The 23548-nt window shown below is 43.2% G+C and overlaps 2 protein-coding genes across 17 annotated transcripts in view; both read left to right on the top strand.

The window, feature by feature from the left end:
• The window catches only part of ST3GAL5 (ST3 beta-galactoside alpha-2,3-sialyltransferase 5), a 28333-nt gene extending 14022 nt beyond the window's left edge, over positions 1 to 14311 (top strand). For 4 of the 7 annotated variants that reach the window (XM_028744100.2, XM_028744101.2, XM_077933750.1 and 1 more), the window contains exons 2-7: positions 3083 to 3194; positions 6378 to 6492; positions 6886 to 7229; positions 7756 to 7942; positions 8828 to 8986; positions 10343 to 14311. In XM_028744100.2, the coding sequence (XP_028599933.2) occupies positions 3083 to 3194; positions 6378 to 6492; positions 6886 to 7229; positions 7756 to 7942; positions 8828 to 8986; positions 10343 to 10606 (1181 nt within the window). In that variant the 3' untranslated portion in view covers positions 10607 to 14311. Of the gene's footprint in view, positions 1 to 3082; positions 3205 to 6377; positions 6493 to 6885; positions 7230 to 7755; positions 7943 to 8827; positions 8987 to 10342 lie in introns of all 7 variants that reach the window. The other 3 variants (XM_028744104.2, XM_028744103.2, XM_028744105.2) reach the window with 1 other exon arrangement.
• Positions 14312 to 17232: 2921 nt separating this feature from the next.
• Positions 17233 to 23548, top strand: part of CCDC158 (coiled-coil domain containing 158) — a 50678-nt gene continuing 44362 nt past the window's right edge. The window contains exons 1-3 of one of the 10 annotated variants that reach the window (XM_028743934.2): positions 17386 to 17698; positions 22576 to 22627; positions 23359 to 23395. In XM_028743934.2, the coding sequence (XP_028599767.2) occupies positions 23370 to 23395 (26 nt within the window). In that variant the 5' untranslated portion in view covers positions 17386 to 17698; positions 22576 to 22627; positions 23359 to 23369. Of the gene's footprint in view, positions 17699 to 22575; positions 22628 to 23358; positions 23396 to 23548 lie in introns of all 10 variants that reach the window. The other 9 variants (XM_028743940.2, XM_028743937.2, XM_077933749.1 and 6 more) reach the window with 9 other exon arrangements.

The raw sequence follows: 23548 nt of genomic DNA, 5'->3' as shown, positions 1-23548 counted from the left end.
TTCTGCCTTCTGGAAGAAGGTACAGGGTTATAAAGACTAGGACTAGCTGCCTGAGAAACAGTTTCTACGCTAATGCAATTCTGGTTCTAAACGCAGCATAAGGGGTCTCTGTAGTATAGTGTATTTTAAAATGGGGTTTTAGAGTTTTTAGGGGTTTTTCAATGTTTTATGTAGCTTTATGTAGTTTTATGTAGTTTTGTGGTAGTTTTGTGTAGTTTTACGTAGTTTTTCAATTTCATTGTTCCGCAAGGGACAATGACAGTAAAGATATCGTAATCGTAAGGCAGGTGGAGGGTATGATGCAAATCAGTTATAGAGAATGAAAATACCCTCTCTTTTTTTAGAAAGGGGGAAAGCAGCAAAGTGTGAACCGTAAGTGGATCCCTTCAAAGCCCAGAAGTTGCTGGGAAATGTGTTAAGGGAGAAACACAGCTAATTATCTGGAGGACAAGGGAAGATTCATACTGTGCGGTCAACCACTTCAAGAGTTCATCATCTACTGACTTGAGTCACAGTTATTGACCTACTTAGAAACTCAGATATATAAGCTAATCGCCAAATGGCACCTTAAATCTAGGTTATGGTCTCCACAATGGAATGTCTAGCTGCTTTTTTTTTTTACAATAAGATTTATTATTATTATTATTATTATTATTAATTATTATTATTATTATTATTCCCTGCATTTCTATATTGCTTATATATTAAAGAAAAAAAATCTCCAAGCAGCTTACAACACATTAAAACATCAAATAATCCGGAATCTAGCTCAGTTTGGTTAGATTCTATTCTTCTGCTCCCAAGCCAGTCAAGAGCTTGCAATCTTCAGAACAAATTCAAGCCTCAAGGAAAATATTTCAGATCCTTCTCTAAGTAACGTTTTGCTTTCCCCACATTTAGTTATTTGCTTACTTAATTTATAAAGCTGCCCCGTAGCAGAAGTGCTCTAGGGCAGTGTTTCCCAACCTTGGGCCTCCAGCTGTTTTTGAACTACATAATTCCCATCATCCCTGACCACTGGTCTTGCTAGCTAGGGATGATGGGAGTTGTAGTCCAAAAAGAGCTGGAGGCCCAAGGTTGGGAAACACTGCTCTAGGGAGTCGGTGTGGTTTAGTGTGTATCTAGGGTGTGTGGTTATTTTTTTGCCCTTCCCTTCAATCACTCCTGCCCTCTTTTTACCATTACAGTAGCTTGTTCTAGGAATGCACGCAGGTATTTCTGTACCCATGCAGTTGGCAGAAGTGTCTCTCTCCCAGGGACCTCTGCCAGAACATAGAACAACATAAGGCTTGGCAAGGTTTCAGTCAGGCTGAGATCATGTACCAGGATGAAGAAGAAGACATAAGGCTCTTTAGCCGCTCTGAGTGACCTTCGTGAGAATCCCTTATACCCCAATAAGGCTTGGGATAATGCCAGACCCTAGAACAATGGGGAACTGTTTCTGCAAGTGTTTGCCCTGTGAGCTGCCACTTGCCAGATCGAGGCAGATTTTAGTTTTGAGCAAGCAGGGATGAAAACAGGCATAGGCAAACTCGGCCCTCCCGATGTTTTTGGGACTACAATTCCCATCATCCGTGACCACTGGTCCTGTTAGCTAGGGATGATGGGAGTTGTAGTCCCAAAACATCTGGAGGGCCGAGTTTACCTATGCCTGGATTAACAAGCAAGAGAAGATTTTTGGAATGTCAGGGAAAAGATAGAAGTGGCCTTTTCCTTCTCTGGACTCCATCTTCGCTTCATCTCTTTTTCACAGATGCAGTTTATTCTTGCGTCCTTTGATAGCATACCTTCTCTGGAATACACACAGAGAAGAAAACTTTGCCTTTAGCTTCCATTCTTACTAGTTGTAATAATTTTACACCAAGTGAAGCTTATCCGCCCTGAGCCCGGTCTTGGCTGTGGAGGGCGGGGTATAAATTAAAAATCATTATTATTATTATTATTATTATTATTATTATTATTATTATTACCTGTGTGGAATTTTCCAAATCCTTTTTGGACAGCTCTTATTCCTTACTCGAGGTTCAGGCTTCACTATGGGGGGGGGGGGATTAAAACATTTTTCTTTAATTTTTACCTGTAGTCATTTTTTGTTTAGATTTTTCCAGGATCAAATATCCTGGAATAACAGATTCATTTAACTTCTGTCTAAGACCACAGGAGCCTCTAACTCTGGATTGGGAACTCTTAAACCAAAAGCGATGTAGGTGAAACAGCCAGGATAATGTAGAATTCAGCAATGGTTAAGGCATAGTTAATTTTAATCTTGCTAATAATAATAATAATAATAATAATAATAATAATAATAAATTCTTTATACCCCACCCATCTGGCTGAGTTTCCCCAGCCACTCTGGGCGGCTTCCAATCAAGTGTTAAATATTAAAAACTTAAAACCTTCCCTAAACAGGGCTACCTTCAGCTATCTTTTTAAGATAAGACAGCTGCTTATTTCCTTGACGTCTGATGGGAGGGCATTCCAAGAAGGCTCTCTGCCTGGTTCCCTGTAACTTGGCTTCTTGCAGCGAGGGAACCGCCAGAGCGCCCTCGGCTCTGGATCTCCGTGTCCGGGCTGAACGATGGGGGTGGAGACGCTCTTTTGAGTTAAGTTTAATAGTTAAAATATTCATATTTTATTTTGTTTTCCATATAATCATTAGTTGTATATGTTGTTCCTTATTTCTTTCTTCTCCAAAATTCATTCATGTATAATGTGGTGTTAATTTCTGTTTGATATTATTATAATCTTTCATAAAAACTTAATTGGTCTCTAAGGTTCTACTGGACTAACAAACTATAGTTGGTCTCATTCGCTGGTCTTTAAATACACTTTCTAACGGATTTTATCTTCTCCGAGTCCTGTTCAGTAAGCACCCTCTTGCATGTTGCAGCAATGTAAGAACCTCATTATCAAAGGGTGCATTTTGAGCTAAAATTGTAATTAAGCTTTCACCATGTTATCGTCATGTTTTTTAGAAAATGCAAGAGATACTGTTTGCATGGAGGAAACTGTCAATTACTGTGGGTGGGTGTTTTCTTTTAAAGTGCAATGTTAACCTTGTTAACGGGATTTCTCTTTGCAGCAATGCGGAGTGAAGATCACACTATTAACCTGAAAAAGGAGTGCTTGTCTTCTGCGCCATGCTCTAAGGTACCTGCACATGAAGATGAAAAGGCCAAGTGGGTTTTTAAAAGGTACTTTCAAGTAAGTGACTCTGTCTATGATACCGGCCGTAAATTCTTGTTTAACATCTCGTTTATTATTTCTCTTTACGGGGTAGGGTGTTAAAGCCTGACTGCTGCATTTGTTTTAAAAGTTATATTTGCCACTAAATCCTGGAATGCTTTAAAAAACAAAACCCACCACCCATGTTTGGTTCAGTGAAAGCACAAGAAGGAAGTTGTGCTTTGCTTACGAAAAGTTTCTGATTTATTCCACTGCTTTCTGAATACTATTTTCAGACTTAGGGTTTAGCCGCACTTCCTCTTGTTCCATTGCATTTCTCTGGGGGAAAATCTCTCTTTAGCGCTCAATTGGAGCAAATGGCAATTCGGGTTTGTCCCTCATTGCCATTTGTTCTGATCTATCGCTAAAGAGCAGGTTTTCCTTTGGAAAAGAGCGGGGCCGGGGGAAAACCGCTTGGACAAGCAGAGATGTGGGTGAGCCCTTAATCCAATGGCAGATTACCATATTTTTCCGTGTATTAGACACCCCCATGTATAAGACGACCCCTATTTTTTAATCCCAAAATTAAGAAATTAAGTTGTTTACCCTCTCAATTGCTGCTGCCAATCTCCTGCTTGCTGCTGCCATTAACTGCACATTCCCCCTCTGCATTCACCATCCGTATACAGTGGTGCCCCGCAAGATGAATGCCTCGCAAGACGAAAAACTCGCTAGACGAAAGGGTTTTCCATTTTTCGAGCTGCTTCGCAAGACGAATTTCCCTATGGGCTTGCTTTGCAAGACGAAAAAAAATCTGGGTTTGAATTTCTGTGTGGTGGGTGGCTGGGGGAACAGTTGGGGAGGGGTTTGCAAGAATCTGGAAGCTTGTGCGGTTTTTTTTCTGCATTTTTATGATTTTCTGTGACCATTGGGCCACTCTGCTGTTTTTTAAAAAAAATTCTGGGTTTGAATTTTGAAATGCTCTTTACAGTATGTGTGACTTTAAAGAGCACTTAATAAACTCTTGTTGTACCAAATTTGGCTTTGTTTGGACTTTTTTTGACCATAGGAACGCATTAATTGATTTTCAATGCATTCTGTCAGGGAACTGCCATCGGAAGGACAGGAGGTGGAAGGGCTCACTGAGGTTGAGAGAGGCTGAGGAGGGAACCAGCAGGGGGAGAGAAGGAGCTCCAAGGGAAAGTGAGTCGGAGGGATGGCTCAGAGACACTTCCAGAGAAAACAGTGGGAAGGTTTAAGGACCTCCTATAGGGACACCCACTCCTCGCCGGAAACTGTCGCGCCGAGAGTCCAGAAGACGCGTTTCCGTTAAGGAGCTTTTATGCTGGAAGAGATTCCGTAAGCGCCCACTGTCGGATTCTGCTAGTGACTGACGGAGCCATGCTTGAGGGGCTCCGTCGTAGGCAGAGGTTTGCGGACTTGGCCAAACTCTGAGGGACTAGGATTTTACGCACAAGCAGCTCATCATCCCATCACACATTCCTATGGGAAACCGTGCTTCGCAAGACGAAAAATTCGCAAGACAACAAACCTCGCAGAACAAATTAATTTCGTCTTGCGAGGCACCACTGTATAAGACAAAATAATAATAAAAAAGCCTTCCAGTAGCACCTTAGAGACCAACTAAGTTTGTTATTAGTATGTGCTTTCATGTGCATGCACACTTCTTCAGATACATATATAAGACGACACCCAATTTTTGCCTAATTTTTTTTCTTTAGCAAAAAGCATAATCTTATACACGGAAAAATATGGTATGTTGTCGATAATATAATCAAATGGTTTGGATAGCACAGTCTTTTGCATTTTTACTCAAGTCCTGCTTATTTCATTGGGACTTAATCCCCAGTGAGTGTGCATTGGATTGCTATTTGGGTCTGTTTTTTGTGTCAAGCGCTGGAGTCCCCCTATTATTATATTATTATTATATTATTATATTATATTAGATGTGAATTTTACTACGCTCAGGAGAGGGAAGCAAGCTGGGAAATAGGGGGACCCTATGGATGAGCCTCAGCAACCTCAGATATGCAGATGACACGACCTTGATGGCAGAAAGTGAGGAGGAATTAAAGAACCTTTTAATGAGGGTGAAAGAGGAGAGCGCAAAATATGGCCTGAAGCTCAACATCAAAAAAACGAAGATCATGGCCACTGGTCCCATCACCTCCTGGCAAATAGAAGGGGATGAAATGGAGGCAGTGAGAGATTTTACTTTCTTGGGCTCCATGATCACTGCAGATGGTGACAGCAGTCACAAAATTAAAAGACACCTGCTTCATGGGAGAAGGGCAATGACAAACCAAGACAGCATCTTAAAAAGCAGAGACATCACCTTGCCAACAAAGGTCCATATAGTTAAAGCTATGGTTTTCCCAGTAGTGATGTATGGAAGTGAGAGCTGGACCAAAAAGAAGGCTGATCGCCAAAGAATTGATGCTTTTGAATTATGGTGCTGGAGGAGACTCTTGAGAGTCCCCTGGACTGCAAGAAGATCAAACCTCTCCATTCTGAAGGAAATCAGCCCTGAGTGCTCACTGGAAGGACAGATCCTGAAGCTGAGGCTCCAATACTTTGGCCACCTCATGAGAAGAGAAGACTCCCTGGAAAAGACCCTGATGTTGGGAAAGATGGAGGGCACAAGGAGAAGGGGATGACAGAGGACGAGATGGTTGGACAGTGTTCTGGAAGCTACCAGCATGAGTTTGACCAAACTGCGGGAGGCAGTGGAAGACAGGAGTGCCTGGCGTGCTCTGGTCCATGGAGTCACAAAGAGTCGGGCACAACTAAACAACAACAACATGGACGAGCAGTTCTCAAGTCTGGGAATTGGTTTGTGTACCAGCTCTGAGTGGAGCTGCATTTCCTCTGAAGGAGCAGGTGCATAGTTTGGGGGGCTTCTAGATGTGTTGCTGTTGCTAGAGGCCCAGATGGCATCAGTGGCTTGGAGTGCCCATTTCCAGCTTCAGTTGGTGTGCCAGCTCTGACTGTTCTTGGACTGTTCTCAAGTTGTCCAGTTTCCATTTCTAGAAACAAAAAATATACAATGAAAGAAAGCCTTTCTTGATTTTATTGGTATGTGTAATTTTTGTTTTAGTGTTGAATTGCGAATAAATATTACATTTATGGGACACCTTTTAGTGCTTTTATGCTTGTAGAGAAATAACAAAATTTCTCCTTTTTATTTTTAGACATGTCATCCTAGTTGTGATTGGCCTTTGCTTTGTCTACATGGTCAAATTAAGCTTTCATTCCAAAGAATGTGACATGGCAAGAATTCATTATGTCAACCCTGAGCACGCAAAGGTTAGTTATTATGTCATACTGAAAAATACAACTTTAGCCCCCAAATGGCAACTAGACATTCGGTTTTGGTGACTGTGACCCTGGTTTAAGGAGCCATTTGGCCCCTAGCTTAGATGCCTGAGTTTCTAAGACTGCATGTACAGCGGTACCTCGGTTTAAGAACAGTCCGGTTTAAGAACGATTTGGTTTGCAAAACCGGAAATAGTGTCTTGGTTTGAGAACTTTACCTCGGTCTAAGAACGGAATCCAAACCGTGGAAGGGCACTGGCGGTGGGAGGCTTCATGAGGGAAAGCGCGCAACGGTTTTGGTTTAAGAACGGACTTCGGGAACAGATTAAGTTTGTAAATCAAAGTACCACTGTACAGCTTAACTTCTGTGTCTTCATCTTCTAGAGAGCACAGAAGTATGCTGAGCAAGTTCTTCAAGCTGAGTGCCGGCCATCTTTTGTGAAGAAAGGGATGGGCAGATTATTTATGGAAAAGTACAGTATGAATGCATCTCCTTTTGTAAGAAGAGACATAAAGACGCAAGAAGCCATCTTCAAATACAAACCGCCCTTTGGATTTCACAAGTTTTCTGAAAAACTTCAAGACCTGTTGGAACTTTTACCCGAATATGACCTTCCGGAAAGCTTACAATCGAAGCCTTGTAAACGCTGTGTTGTCGTTGGGAGTGGTGGGGTTCTTAATGGACTGCAGTTGGGCTACGCCCTGAACCAATTTGACATTGTTATAAGGTATATATTGCTTTTTCCCCCCCTTGAAGGTTTTGAGTGAAACACAGAGCTGTGACTGCAATTCAGAATCTTTGCTGAAAAAACATTAGCCTCTGTTAGATTTGTGCTTCCTGTACTCAGTTTGTGATCGGTCGTTTTCCAGTTATGACCGTTTAAAATGTGATTGTCACTACAGTGGTACCTCAGGTTACATACGCTTCAGGTTACAGACTCCACTAACCCAGAAATAGTACCTCGGGTTAAGAACTTTGCTTCAGGATGAGAACAGAAATCGTGCTCCGGTGGCGCAGCGGCAACAGGAGGCCCCTTAGCTAAAGTGGTGCTTCAGGTTAAGAACAGTTTCAGGTTAAGAACAGACCTCCGGAACGAATTAAGTATGCAACCAGAGGTAACACTGTATGCTTTTCCGTTTCAAAATGAATCTAAAATTGTAGTTAAGCAGGAAATATAGAGGGATCTTTTAAGTTTGTCTTTACAAAACTCATTAAGATGGGCACTCATTCATGTGATTTATTTTACTTTACAGGTTAAATAATGCACCAGTTCAGGGATACACAGATGATGTTGGTAATAAAACTACCATAAGGATGACTTATCCAGAAGGTGCCCCCTTATCTGAACATGAGTATTATCCAAATGGCTTATTTGTTGCTGTTTTGTTTAAAAGTGTTGATTTTGACTGGATTCAAGCAATGGTGAAAAATGAAACACTTGTAAGTAATAGCCATATAAACACCTTATCAACGTTTGGGTTTCCTGTTACCCAGTGCTATCTTTCCAGAAAAAGGGGTGCCAGAACTGAGTTCTGGCTGAAAAAAAGCCCCAATATTTCCTATGTAAATAACATTGAGAGGGTTTTTTTAAGCTTAGGACTGCCAGAATCAATACGGTTTTCATGCTTACTGTTCAAAATTCTTGGAAGTCTGCATAATCTGAGAATGTCCATCCCATTTCATGGAACGTATTGCACTGTTCTCCCAATTGGTGCCGCTGTGCTCCAAACCACAGAGCCTAGGACTTGCCAATCAGAAGGTTGGCGGTTCGAATCCCTGCGACGGGGTGAGCTCCCGTTGCTCGGTCCCAGCTCCTGCCAACCTAGCAGTTCGAAAGCACGTCAAAAGTAGATAAATAGGTACCACTCCGGCGGGAAGGTAAACGGCGTTTCCGTGCACTGCTCTGGTTCGCCAGAAGCGATTTAGTCATGCTGGCCACATGACCCAGAAGCCGTACGCCGGCTCCCTTGGCCAGTAAAGCGAGATGAGCAACGCAACCCCAGAGTCGGCCACAACTGGACCTAATGGTCAGGGGCCCCTTTACCTTTACATAAGAACATTTAGTCCACCATGGAGGCAAAGCATTACCTCCATCATGGCTAGGAGTGACTTAAACATGTAAGTCCCATGATTTATACATAAATAGCTAGTAGGGACTATTACTATGTGTACCCTTCACTTTTTCCAAACCTAAATGTGTTTTGGGAGGGCAGTTGTCAAATAAAAATTAGACTGTATTATGACTCATAACCCTGGGAAGTGTGTGTTATACGTACGTTATGGATTCCAAACTTTGTAATTATTTTAATATTCTTTTTCTTGCAGCCACTCTGGATGCGGCTGTTTTTTTGGAAGCAGGTAGCCGAGAAAATACCAGTGCTACCTAAACACATTCGCATCTTAAACCCGTTAATAGTCAAAGAGACGGCTTTTGATATTCTGGAGTATCCTGAACCTCGAGCAATGTTCTGGGGCTGGGACAAGGTGTGTGTCTGTTTTGCGGATAAAAGAAGATGCTTGCATTTTTCTGCTGCAGTTCAGTCATTGTTAAGGATACATGAAAATGCCTTAATCCAGGGTTCCCCAAACTTGGGTTTCCAGCTGTTTTTGGACCACAACTCCCATCACTTCCTAGCTAGCAGGACCCAGAGGTCAGGGGTGATGGGAATTGTACTCCAGAAACAGTTGAAGACCCAAGTTTGGGGAACCCTACATTCCGACAGTCATTCACACTTTCACCTGATATTTTGCATTCCACTGCAATTGGTTTAATTTGCACAAGTTCCATTAGACATGGATACGGAAATACTTTTTTATGTAACGTGCAACAGACACACATATCTCATCTATCGACAATATTTACATACCAGCTGCTTCCCCTGGGCGTTCCCTGTCAAAGCTGATAAATTTCCAGAGGTGTGGCCCTGATAGTCTTGTGCAGCAAAAACAGACAAGAATTTTGTCGCACCTGAAAGACAAATCAATTTATCAGCTTTTGGCCATCTTCCAGCTCTACAAATCTATGATCAGCTAATACAGTCATCCCTTGTGTTGTGTTAGGTTCATGTTGCGTCTTTTCAGCTTGCAAATGCGGCAAACCTGAAAGTGTATACTTACGGGTTTCTGCGCCCGCAGAAGCAGCGCTCCAGTTACAGATTTTCGGGGTGCGAATGGCATCCCGGAACGGATCGAGTCCGTAACTAGAGCTACTGCTGTACCTTTAACATCATTTACTTTTATTCTTCATCAAAAGTGTGATTGTTAGTGTGGTGGTTTTGTTTTTAGTTTTCTTTGTAACTAAGTGTTTCTTTCTTTACTAGTTGCCATTGACTGCATTGGACGGCTTTAACTAATTTTTATTGATGTCACCTGGTGCCTTTGGCATTAGGTAACTGAATAAATTCAGTAAATAACGGTAGATCACAATTTCGCAGTAAAACTGCAGTTTCAAAACAAAAACAAAAAACGGTCATGTAAAATAGAATATTGCAACAGCCAAAAAAGTATCTAAAGGAACTTAAGACAGACTTGTGCAAGTTAAACAAATTGCGGTGGAATGCAAAATATCAGACATAGCATAGCATAAGAAATCATAATTGCATGCACATTCTCCATGATTTTCTTCATTTTTAAACCAAGCAAAGAATATCAGCCATGGCTTAAGTCTAGGGAATCTTGTGGTTGCCTGTGTTTGGACAAGATGATGATCTATTAGTTGATTCCTTTCCTATATTTGTTAGTAATTAGTTGATTTTCAGCAGCAGTAGTGTGTAATATGGCATTGTCACCCTAATATAACAAGCATACTCTAATTTGGGAATGTAATTTCCTCCCCTTTAGAATGTGCCTACAATTGGTGTGATGGCCGTGGTTCTGGCCTCGCATTTATGTGACGAAGTGAGTATAGCTGGATTTGGATACGATCTGAGTCAGCCCAACACCCCATTGCATTATTTTGACAATCTTTGCATGGCTGCGATGAACAGCCAGAGAATGCACAATGTGACTACAGAAGCAAAATTTCTTCAGAAGCTGATAAAAGAGAGAATTGTAAGAGACCTCAGTGGAGGAATACATTGCGACTTCTGCAGAAAGACAAGTTAGTGACTGAAAATGAGCCCAAAGACTGGATTCTGTGTGTTCCTGCAGCCTCCTCCTCCCCAAAGGAGGCACTCTCTGTTTTTCCATCTTGCAGGATGCCCTAAAGGACTTTTTATTACCGTGTTCAGCTGCTTTCCTTTTTAATTTTATGTTCAGTTGGGTAAGTATTTTTTAATGTACGTGACAATAACGTTTTGCTTCCCACAAGGATTTTGTGGGTAATTTAAATTTCCTTAGTGCATATTTAATGGTTTAGTGTTTGGAAAGAGATCCAGAACCTTTTTATTATATAGGTTACTGTGCCTAGAGCTGTGTTTCTTGACCTCATGAAGGAAAAAGTTCTCAGTTGGTGGTTCATTCTCACGTCGTGCAGCACTTTTAAATGTGTGGATTTATTTTTATTTTTATTAGAGAACATGAATATTGGGATATGGAAGTGACTCTCATTACTGGGTGAAGCGATCACTTACATTCCCTTCCTTAGACCATATTCCTGACATTTTAATTCTTCCTCCAGTGAGCCTTTTACACTGCAGAGCCAAAGTCCCTTTTCAGTGACACGGCCAGAAAGTGCAGCATCTACTCCCAATTTAGAGGCCAAGGCCTTTAATAATCCCCAAGCATGGTCTGGGCTGGGGCTGTTTGAAATCCGTCTTACTGTGAAGACGCTGAGTTCCTTGAAACAAGCAAATAAGAACAATTTTGATAACCCGGTACAGTATTACAGTATAGGTGGTTTTTAGGTATTAAGTATTTCTCTCCTTCCAAGTCATGCATTACCTAGGGAGGTATAGCAATGATACGGCAGCTTCCCATAAGATCTGAATATCCCACGTGATTTAGTCTTTCAAATGTGGTAAACCTGTGGACCTGATGCAGCCCTCCTCCCATGATTTTTTTTTGGGGGGGGGCACCCCCAATGTGAGGGACACGGGTGGCGCTGTGGTTAAACCACAGAGCCTAGGCCTTGCTGATCAGAAGGTCGGCGTTTTGAATCCCCATGACGGGGTGACCTCCCGTTGCGCGTTCCCAGCTCCTGCCAACCTAGCAGTTCGAAAGCACGTCAAAGTGCAAGTAGATAAATAGGTACTGCTCCAGCAGGAAGGTATATGGTGTTTCCGTGCACTGCTCTGGTTCGCCAGAAGCGGCTTAGTCATGCTGGCCACATGACCCGGAAGCTGTACGCCGGCTCTCTTGGCCAATAAAGCGAGATGAGCGCCGCAACCCCAGAGTTGTCCACGACTGGACCTAATGGTCAGGGGTCCCTTTACCTTTACCCCCAATGTGGGTGGTTGCTGTGAATCGCAAACCCAGAGAGCTCCCTCCTGTTTCTGAAGCACTCATCTGTTAGCAGCAGTAGATGGGGACAGGAGGAGAGGCAAGATTTCGGCGCCTCTTTTTTTGCTGCCCATTGCAGAATGCCTCTGCCAAGGGACCATTACACCAACGAGCATCCTCTTACCATCCTCACACCAAGTGGTAAGAGTTGGAGTCCAGCAACGTCTCGAGGGCTGACAGTTCCCCAGTCCTAATGTTAAGGATGGCGTATGTAGAAACGACAAATGAAATAGTATTCACTGTTATGGGTTGGCTGCTGTGGTGTGAAATAGTAATTTCATGAAGAAAGAGGTTTCTGTTAAGATGAGCTTCCCATGTGGTCCCGGTGGCGTGATGGGACCCACAGGAGAGATGCTTCTTCCTAACAAGAGATACCCCTGCAGAAGATCATGTGGAAGAAGCCCAGTTTTCCAGGGGTGGTTCCTGGCGTACAGCAAAAGTGCAGTGTTGGCTTCTCAAGTTATTACCCTGATATTATAGCAGGGAGCGAGACTGTGGCAGTTATCATGGGTAACATAGGACCTAGGGCCACTCCAGACTGGTGTTTTATTGCAGGCATATTCTGCATCATTTTCTTGCCACATGAATAGTGCAAAAATAGTGGATGTGTTCTGCTTTATTAGTTGTTCTGCGATGCTTCCCAATGCCACATTATTGATCACCAGAGGAGCAATAGGAGCGTAAGAAGCTGCCTTATACAGAATCACACCATTGACCCATCTAGCTCAGTGCTATCTGTTATCATTGTTTATTAAATTTATAGAGCACCTTTCATCAGGAGATCACAGGGCGGTTGACAACATAACGTGGACAAGGAAGAGGTGGGCAGTCTTGATGGAGCACTCTTCTCAATCAGCGCTGTAAGTGCTTTAATGTATTTTTAATCTTTTGTTGGAAGCTGCCCAGAGTGGCGGGGTATAAATAATAAATGATTAAATTATTATTATTATTATTATTATTATTATTATTATTATTAATTTATTCATTTATTATTTATACCCTGCCCATCTGGCTGGGTTTCCACAGCCACTCTGGGCAGCTCCCAACAGAATGTTAAAAATGCGATAAAACATCAGCCATTAAAAACTTCCCTAAACAGGGCTGCCTTCAGATGTCTTCTAAAAGTCAGATAGTTCTCTATTTCCTTGACATCTGATGGGAGGGTGTTCCATAGGGCGGGCACCACTACCAAGAAGGCCCTCTGCTTGGTTAATGATACAGTCTTATGTTTTGCAAATACAAGCGACTCCCCCATTTATGCAGGGTTACATTTTGAACCCGTGCGCCCATCAGGGAAATTGCATAAAATGGGGAGTCACCTGTCACATGAACCACCACTTTCCTGCATGTCAGCTGGGAGCCTCAGCAAAGCCCCGCTGTGCCTCTGGCTTGTGAGGAGACAGAGCGGGACTTTGTTGAGGCTCATCAGGTCTTCCCCTCCACTTCCAGGTTTCCAGAGCTGCGTGTAGATTGAACACACTTAAATGGGAGGAACCCTGTACATACATCTTCCCAAGAGCCTGTGTTTATTGAACAAATATCTCAGCAAGTTCAAGGACCTGGCTACACCTGCATCCAAATGAAAAAGAAGTCAGAAAGCTGACCAGCTTCATCTGGCTTGTGATGCACATAAGAGGAGTTTGCCCTCAATTTAGACACACTCGGTAAGAAAACACTCAATTTAGATCATGCTTGAATTCATATAATAAGAATTTGAGGAGCACAATGTTCAGCCGCCCTAGTATTTCAGGCACGAGTCTCTCCCAACCCCTACCTAGAGATGGCGGGGATAAAAAATGGGACCTTCTGCTTCCAAGGCAGACCTTCTGCCACTGAGCTTTGGTCCCTTCCCCAGCACAGCCAAAGCAGAACAAAAATAAACCAGAATATTTGTGGCATAAAAGGTGATGGGATTTTAGCAGGACATTGCAGGATATGCACTGATTGGAAACGAAGCGGCAAGATCGCCCCAAAACATTTGCAGGTGGAAACAATATTGGAAAGTACACCCAAATTTTTTATTTATTTTATTTATTGTATTTATGTCCCATCCCACCTTTTTCTCCAAGGAGCCGAAGGTGGTACATGGTTTCCCCCCTCACCAATTAATTCCCACAACAGCCTTGTGAGGTAGGTTGGGCTGAGAGGCAGTAGCTGCTGCAAAGCCACCCTGTGAGCTCCACGGCCTAGTGGGGATTTGAACCCAGATCCTAGACTGACACTGCAACCACTACACCACACTGGCATTGCAAGCACAAATTATTATGAATGTGCGCAATAAAAAATGATGTCTGGAGGGGCCTACTAAGTACTAATGAATTTTTGTATGAATTGCATCGGTTATAATAAACATTATTTCCATCAAACTTTTATTGGCTTGTTGAACTGAAGGTGTGTGTTCCTGATATCCGCTTATATGTGCTGAAGACAGCTGTCATCTGCTTTTCAGTCAAATGGTTGGCAGCAAGTTCTGAATGAATCAGATCTGTTAGTGGGAAAGTAGACATCCAGCTAAAACTCATGAGCTTTGGTGCAAAGAAGGTAGTCTATTTTCTCAATATATTTGTTGAGGTGAGGGAGGGCAGAGGGAGGATAAAAGAGAGGTCCTTGCCTAATACCAATGTCTCAAGATGATGACACTGGCAGTCACTAAATATAACATAAAACAAATGTTCCGTATTTTGAATTTCTAAAAGAATTACATTAACCCAATGACAAACACAACAAACTTCTGCGTGTTCCTAATTCTCAAAAGAGGGTTTGGGATTTTTCTTAATTCACCTCTCAGGCCTGCCTCCAACATTGCACCAGGTGAATTGAAGGAGAGTAGCGCTGTGGTTTGTCTTGTGGGTCTCAGTACATTGCACGATGGACTCTTCAAAATGCACATTCTGAATACTGAAAATACCGTGCAACATCTCTTTTTAATATGAGGCAAGGGCCTCTTTCATGAGCCTCTCACTACTTTCCTAAGGAGTTATACCTCATTTTGTGTCATGGAGTCCCAAAATCTGTGCAGATGAATTGTATGGAACCACTCTGGAAGCAAAATAGGTACAAGTACTTTTCACTTCTTTTCACTCAAGTACTTGAGCTGAAGTGCTTGGTTTTGCAACAATGGAAATCTAAATGTCCCCTATACATTAAGTACTGTATTTTTCACTCCATAAGATACTTTTTTCCTCCTCTAAAGCAGCAAAGCGGGCGGCTCCTGTCCGCTTTGCTGCTTTAAAGCGAGCCACAGAGGAGGGACAGACGGGAGCCGCTTTGCTGCTTTAAATAGTTTAGCACAACATTTGATTCAGAATTCCCCCCCCCCCATGTTTTCCTCCTCTAAAAACAAGGTGATGAACTCTTGAAAAGCTTGAAAATCTCTCTGAGGGGGGAAAGTTCCCTAATTCAGGAATTTGATAATGAGCCTGTAGTCTGACCTTCGATGACACTACCAAGCATCCCTCCTGCCTTTCTATTCTCTTTTTTTCATTACCTTATATTTTTATTCATCATGGCAGACAGAGGGGAAAGATAAATGAAGAATTGGATGGAGAAGATGTTGTTCAATGTGAGAAGGAGGTGGGGGATAGAGTATGATTGGAACGAGCCTGCCAAAAGCCTAACCAGTCCAGCACTCCTCTTTTCAGAGTGACCAACCAGTTTCCCAGGGTGCTTCATTGCTGAGTGGGGATTCCAACCCTTATCTCAGTCACAAAATCACAGAACTGTAAAGTTGGAAGGGTCCCTGAGGATCATGGATAGGTAAACTAAGGCCCGGGGGCCAGATTTGGCCCAATCACCTTCTAAATCCAGCCCATGAATGGTCCAGGAATCAGCATGTTTTTACCTGAGTAGAATGTGTCCTTTTATTTAAAATGCATCTCTGGATTATTTGTGGGGCATTCGTTCATATTTTTTTCTTCAAAATATAATCCGGCCCCCCACAAGGTCTGAGGGACAGTGGATTGGCCCCCTGCTGAAAAAGTTTGCTAACCCCGGATAGTCCAACCCCCTGCAATGCAGGAATATGCAGCTGTCCCATACAGGGATTGAACCTGCAACCTTGTCGTTATCAGCACCATGCTTTAACCAACTGAGCTACACAGCTGAAATCCAATGCACTAACCACTATACCATGCTCTCTCTCTCGCTCTCTGATTGGTAATGAAGCTGTGTGACCACCCCAAAACCTTTGCAGGTGCAAACAGCGTTGAAAGCATGTGACTGCCTTGATAGCATCAGGACCACAAATCACCAGAAATGTGCCATAAAGGTTTCCTGCTGCATTTCAAGCCCCCCACAGCTAGGGAAGGGAGCCATGACAAAAGCAGCAAACTTGGGGATAATAAAGCACCTTTCTGCCTCTTCTCTGCCAAAAACACTCCCTTCCCCAAAGCAGCTTCAACTAGAAACAACAGCTGCTGGGATTCTAATACTTAGGTTTCTGTGCACAGTGGTACCTCGGGTTAAGAACTTAATTTGTTCTGGAGGTCCGTTCTTAACCTGAAACTGTTCTTAACCTGAGGTACCACTTTAGCTAATGGGGCCTCCTGCTGCTGCCGCACGATTTCTGTTCTCATCCTGAAGCAAAGTTCTTAACCTGAGGTACTATTTCTGGGTTAGCGGAGACTGTAACCTGAAGCGTCTGTAACCTGAAGCGTCTGTAACCCGAGGTACCACTGTAATGTGTAGGTTGGCTGTGAAAGCCCGGTCTTAAATCAGAGATTCCGGCCTTGCAAGCAGAACTTATGAAGTGTCCAGCGTTTCACAGCAAGGAAAAAACCAAGTCTGTGCCTGGGTACACTTTACCACTTCAAAACGCGGCCAGGTCATTTTCTCGGTTTGGGAGCCATCAAAACAGCATGTTGGGATAGATACAGGATAAATATGGGGTGTGATTTACCCGATGTGTTCACCTGTGTACTCTGCATCCTGCGTGTTGGATGCAGAGTACACAGAAATATGTGCACAGTTTCTTTATTGTGCATGTTACAAACGTGTGTTACAGTGGTACCTCAGGTTACATACACTTCAGGTTACAGACTCTGCTAACCCAGAAATAGTACCTCGGGTTAAGAACTGTGCTTCAGGATGAGAACAGAAATCGTGCTCCAGCGGCAGCAGGAGGCCCCATTAGCTAAAGTGGTGCTTCAGATTAAGAACAGTTTCAGGTTAAGAACGGACCTCTGGAACGAATTAAGTACTTAACCTGAGGTACCACTGTATTCTGATAGGAGGTTCTATAAGTTCCCCCAACCCCAAGTGCATAAGGGCTTATGCTGACCCGAACCAGAGAAGCACCAGCAAGCGCTGTAGCATGGCAGTGTTCAGTTTCCTTCCACAGCAATTACCGAGATGCATGAACAAAAGCCGTCTTCTGGAGAAACCAAACACCAGAAGTGGCATTCATTGGTTCCCACACATGCACACAGCAGCTACTATCAGAGGTGGAGTTTGTTGCCTAGGTTATTCCATACGCCGCCAGCCAGCCGGAGGGAGGGCTGCTGACTCTCAACGGTTCTGCACTTCAGGAGTCCTGTTCGGCATTCAACTGTGGCCCGTGTGTCGTGTGCAAAAGCAGGAGGGAAGCATGAACTGCAGGGCAGCCCTCAGAGAGAAGCAATGTGGTCCCTTCTCCCCTTGTGTGTGCAGAGCAAGGTCATCATCGCGCAAGGCAGTTCAGCACAACTCCTGGCCTAACAAACGTTTTCACACTTTGCAAAAGACCGCAAGGCACAAACCCCGCAGGTGTCGCTCTCAGAGGTAGGTGCAATGCAACAAGTCCCAGGATGGGACTTTGTTGTTTGGAAATTTATTTCTCTCTCTGCACTTTTAAACATATCTCCTGCTAGCACTGCAGCGGGATTTTTCCGCCTGATACCCTCCCCCTTCTTGGATTCTCACACAGTGGCTTTTTATGGCCTTGGTTCCTTTCTCATGAAGCACAGTGTGCAGAGATAGATAGATAGATAGATAGATAGATAGATAGATAGATAGATAGATAGATAGATAGATTTCTGTTGCAGATTATTTTGGGGGACAACCCTAAAAGTTCCAGATTGAACACTTAATGTACCTGACACCTGCACATTATCACAAACATTACAGTGTGGCTGCTTTTTTCCTCAATTTTAATATTTTTGTTACTTTTCTGTAAACCCGCTTTGAAGCTTGGTTTGTTTCAATCAAGTGGTGTATTATGAAATAAACAATCTTTTTTAAAGCCACCCCGCTTTGATTTTATTGAGTTGGTTTTTTTACCTTTTTGTAAACCTGCTTTGAGGCGTGTGGTTTTTGTTTTACAATGATATTTTATTAAGTCTCAACATTTTTAGCGTATACAGGCAGACCACCATTTTGTCTTTTCTCTGATTTTTCGTCGACTTCCCACTCTTTTATTCTGTGGAGTTGCTGTTTCTCCCCTTCTGCTGTACCCGATCTCCTATCTATCATATCATCACCACAATATTATGATCTAATTACTTCTGTTGCTTTGAGTGGTTTTCTTTGGTGGTTTTTGGCAACCAAGCCGTGTGTTATGACATAAATAAAGAGCAATCTCTTTTTTAAAGCATGACTGTCTACCCCACCCCCATCCCCAATTCTATTGCTTTTCTACCTTTTGGCAAACCCGCATTGAGGTCTTTCGTTGTAGTAGTAGTAGTAGTAGTAAAACAAGTAAACAAATGCCTCTGCCCCTAACTAGGCCTCAAGGGGTATATATATATATATGTGTGTATATATATATTATATATATGGTGGCGCAGGGAGGGCCTGGGCCTAAGGGAGGCCTCTGCAGTTCCACCTCCCACCAGCAGGGGCTGCTGTGGGCTCCTAGTTCACCTGCCCCAGGTGTGTCCACTTCCTTCCCCTACTTGGATCCTCTTTCAGGTGAGGAGTGGGAAGAGGACAGTCCGTAGCAGGTGGGACGCAGGCCTTGGGCCTAGGAGAAGATGGCGTTTCCGTGTAGGCCAAGGGGCCAGCCACCCCCTACTCTACTGCCCCTCCCCAAATAACCTTTACTGACCTTGCGGTTCTAAGGTTTTAAAGAATTAGAGCATCTCCGCCTAATGCGTAGTCAAGTGACCGCCACCATCTCAGAGCTACGTTTTGGGGGGGGGTTGGGGGGTGGTGGTTTACCTATCCGCTTGATTTTTGGCCCGCCCCAGGCCTGGCAGGGTGTTCAAGCAGCCGGTCAAGGCTTTTGGACCCACATTTTCATATTTAGCAGGGGAGAGTGTTGGGACTTGAAAGACAGGGAGGCAGGCATCTTGCCTGCCCAGGATACCTTTTTCGGGGGGTTTTGCCCTTAGCTTTCCTGTTTCTGAGGAATGTCTAGTCTGGGGCGGATTTTGGTCATCTTTCATCCTATGGTACCCTGAGTGAGGCCAGAATCTGGTGCCCCCAAACGGATCTTCTCAGTTATGAATCTTCTCCGTTTTGTGCCCCTTCGGCTTGGCAGGGGAACCGCCCGCACTGCCCTAGATCCGGCACTGGTGGGTTTTCTCTGAGAGTTATTACAATACAACAGGTATGGACTGTTGACAATTTCACCCCTTCCTCGCAGGACCCAGAGCATGCAGACTCTGTCAGCACAGCACAGTCCTCTGGTCCCCGGGTAACTGCTAGTGGATTGTGGGTTAGGATGCCGGATTATGGATTTCTTGATTGTTGAGTTCTTAAATCTGCTGTTTTGCTCAAAGGGTCCAAAAGGCCTGGAACCTGCCTATGTCAGCTTGTCAAGTCGCCTTGGCAGCTGCTTCCCTATATTAATTTATTTTATTTATACCCCACCTTTTCTCCTGAACAGGACGCGGGTGGCGCTGTGGGTTAAACCACAGAGCCTAGGGCTTGCCAACCAGAAGGTCGGCGGTTCGAATCCCTGCGACGGGGTGAGCTCCCGTTGCTCAGTCCCTGCTCCTGCCAACCTAGCAGTTCGAAAGCACGTCAAAGTGCAAGTAGATAAATAGGTACCACTCTGGCGGGAAGGTAAACAGCGTTTCTGTGCGCTGCTCTGGTTCGCCAGAAGCGGCTTAGTCATGCTGGCCACATGACCCAGAAGCTGTACGCTGGCTCCCTTGGCCAATAAAGCAAGATGAGCGCCGCAACCCCAGAGTCGGCCACAACTGGACCTAATGGTCAGGGGTCCCTTTACCTTTCTCCTGAAAGAGCAAATGGCATCAATAATAACATGTTTTGTTTTTTAAGTGTTCATAAAACATTGTGTTTTAAAACATTATCTCAACCAGTGAGCTCAGGGTTGCCAGGAAGTGTCTTTCAGCCATCTAATGCCTAGGTAAAGGATTTCTTTAAAAAATCCTGAAAGTCATGAATGAGGGAGACAGGCACACCTCACAACAGGGGAAGTGCAAAGGTTCTGTTACAGGTCAGCACCAACCAGGCAGTCTCCCCACCCCAGGGGTGGCACCACCAACAAGGTGAATATGTCACAAATATAGAAAATTCTGACATCCTGGTTTTAAATGATTCCTTCTCCCTTCCCAAATCCTGAGTGGTCCTCTTGGTGTTCTTTCCTTTTTCACCTTTTCAGCCAGCTTCATTCATTCTTTCTTTTCTCCTATGCATTGGCCTTATATGTTGCATTTTAAAAGAGAGTCAAGAAAGGCAGATCCCAAACATCTTATAGTACTCTACACTACCATATTAATAAATGAAAGAAGACTGTATTTGACATGCCCTAGAGAGACCTTGTAGAGGGACGCGGGTGGCGCTGTGGGTAAAAGCCTCAGCGCCTAGGGCTTGCCGATCGAAAGGTCGGTGGTTCGAATCCCCGCGGTGGGGTGCGCTCCCGTTGTTCGGTCCCAGTGCCTGCCAACCTAGCAGTTCGAAAGCACCCCCGGGTGCAAGTAGATAAATAGGGACCGCTTTCTAGCGCGAAGGTAAACGGCGTTTCTGTGTGCGGCTCTGGCTAGCCAGAGCAGTGATGTCACGCTGGCCATGTGACCCGGAAGTGTCTCCGGACAGCGCTGGCCCCTGGCCTCTTAAGTGAGATGGGCGCACAACCCTAGAGTCTGTCAAGACTGGCCCGTATGGGCAGGGGTACCTTTACCTTTACCTTTAGAGAGACCTTGTTACTATAAAAACATACTTAAACACTTCTAGTGCTCCTCTTCGCCTGTTACTGAGCTCAGTTGTCAGCTTTTCTTAGGTCACCCCTCAAAGCTTGATACTGAGTGCGGGGGAAGGAATAAAACCATTTCAAAAAGAAATAAATATATGTATTTTAGCCTTGTAAATAAGCCCCCCTCCCCAGTAGTATCCTGCAAAATAAAAAATACTTGCCTTTTTTATGCTGCCAAAAGCACAGCAGACTGCCAAAGGAAGGACAGAACACACAGGCTTTCCCCCCATATATTTATTGATTTTCAAGAATACAGTGTTATGTAAAGAAATAAAAGTTAAACTGCTACACCTTTCCTCCCAATTCTTCACCTGCCCTTGAGTGTCTAGATTTCTTTGTTATCTGAGTTAAGGTTAGTATAAATTCCATACTTTTGTAGCTGTCCGTAGTTTCTTCTTCACCAGCCTGTTTTGTCTTCCTCCATACCCAGTGGGGAAGTTGAACAGGATGATGAAGGTGAAACCTGCTAACTCTCCTGGAGAGAATTCCACACACTTAGCTGCATGGAATTCCGGGTTGCCAATGGCAACAAGGTGAGTGTTAAATACAAGACTCTTGTACACACTTGGGGATTTATATCTTTTCCTTCCATGAATATACAGTAGCTAGATTATTCTAGACAATGACCCCTAATAAGTGTTCACTTTGTTCCAGAGCATCGAAGTTCACCCAGGCTTAGTTATTCTTGCAAGACCTCCCATTCATTTGTGGTTGCACAGGCACAAAAATGTAATTTATTTATATAAAAAGGTTAAATGTCTACAACATAGCCAAAATATTTTCCTGTGTGTTAACTGGATTATGCCTTTTAGAGAATCAGCAAAGCCTCCCTTTTCCCTGGTGGATGGTGGTGGGAGGATCCCCTGAGAATGTTCCCCTGATATGTTTTTCTGGACAGTGCAAAGGCAAGATATTAGCATCTTATTTTCGTCAATACAAGTGCTTTCTGACATCCCTCATTTTTAATTAAATATTATGATCCTTCAGGACATCCAGGCTCCATGAAACATAAGGCAATTGTATTATTTTCAAGAACTTTTAGGCAGCTCCCAGTCCAGCACATCATTAGCACAAAATTAGTCATACTCTCCTTGTCTTCTGCATCTAGCCCCTTTGGCAAATTCCACATCACCATTGTTTGCAGCTCTTTGTTGAAACATCTAAAGTCCTCCTGACTTGCATGTGCATCTTTGAGACTCTGTGAACCAGCAAAGTTGCTGCACTTTGCTGATTCGTCATCCAGCATATTGAGCATGATGCGCTGATTGGTGATCTGACCAAAAGGCAAAGCAGTCACATGTATCTGGCTTTGGTCTGCATCCTCTTGTGTCACATCTGCATAAGCAAAGAGTTGAGCAAATTTCTACTACATCTTTTAAACTTGAAATTGGAAGCTGTATCCTGAAAATGTGAAATCTCTTATCTTGCTTTTCTAAAGGTTCTGCCTTCTAAAAGTATGTGTGACCTTTGAATGCTGATGAAGTTTATATCCATTTAGGTTTGTCGTGAAATCCTTTTGCGGTTCTTGGAGAGGACAAACTCCTTTTGAGGTATAAATATTTTGGTGGTAGATCAGATTTTTATTGCTGTTATCTGGCACTGGCTGAGTAAGGGGGCGTGTGTATTTAGTTGAATTGCCCTGCAGTTCCAGAATTCTTTGGGGGAAGCCGTCCACTTTAAATGTACGTTGTGAGTGTAACCACTGGGTAAAATGGGGATAGTCTCAAATAAATATACTTCTTTCCCCCATTGATACAACCAGGAAAAACACTTTTATTTAAAAGCCGTACACTTATTTTCATTCATTAAAATATTGTTCCCTTCCAACTATTCAGACACTACATAGAAAGCCTGAAAAGGCAAGGAACAATAAGGATAAAATGAACAGATAGGAAGGAATCATGATGGTTGGAAAGTTAGGTCAGTTTCATGAGGCTTGGGAGACCACATAAAATGTGGTTGGTCCCTGATTTCCAGGTTGCTCACCTGTTCAATAGTACAAGGCAAGGTATTCATTTGTAAAAAAAAAAGTTATAGTAAAGAAGCTTTCTCGTGAAAGGAGCTTTTCTTAAACTCTTTGTTTGTTTTGAAATGGAAAAGAGCAAAAATATGTAATATACATAAACAGTTTGTTAAAATATGTAACATTTAAGAACCATGGATGGATTCCAGAATAAATGTATCCCATGTATACTTGTAATGCTCTTGCATTCATTTGTATATTTTATCACAGAGGCTTTCTCAAATTGATTTCTTATGAAATAATTGTTGTTGTTTGCAGGTTTTGCAAAAATGAGCAAGAATATTAAAGAACTAAGGTAGTACCTGCTTGCTTTTACCCTGTTACAGAGGTGTCAATAATCTGCAGTTGACAATTTGAGCACAGGAATGTCCTTGATAATTAATAGATTCTCGGGAGAATTTAATAGTAAAGTATTTATCTGTTAGTCGACACTATCATTTCTCAGAAA

This window comes from Podarcis muralis, chromosome 9 (assembly GCF_964188315.1).
Source record: "Podarcis muralis chromosome 9, rPodMur119.hap1.1, whole genome shotgun sequence".
NCBI lineage: Eukaryota > Metazoa > Chordata > Lepidosauria > Squamata > Lacertidae > Podarcis > Podarcis muralis.
Note: the sequence above shows the minus strand (reverse complement) of the source record. Positions and strands in the feature narration are given on the sequence as shown.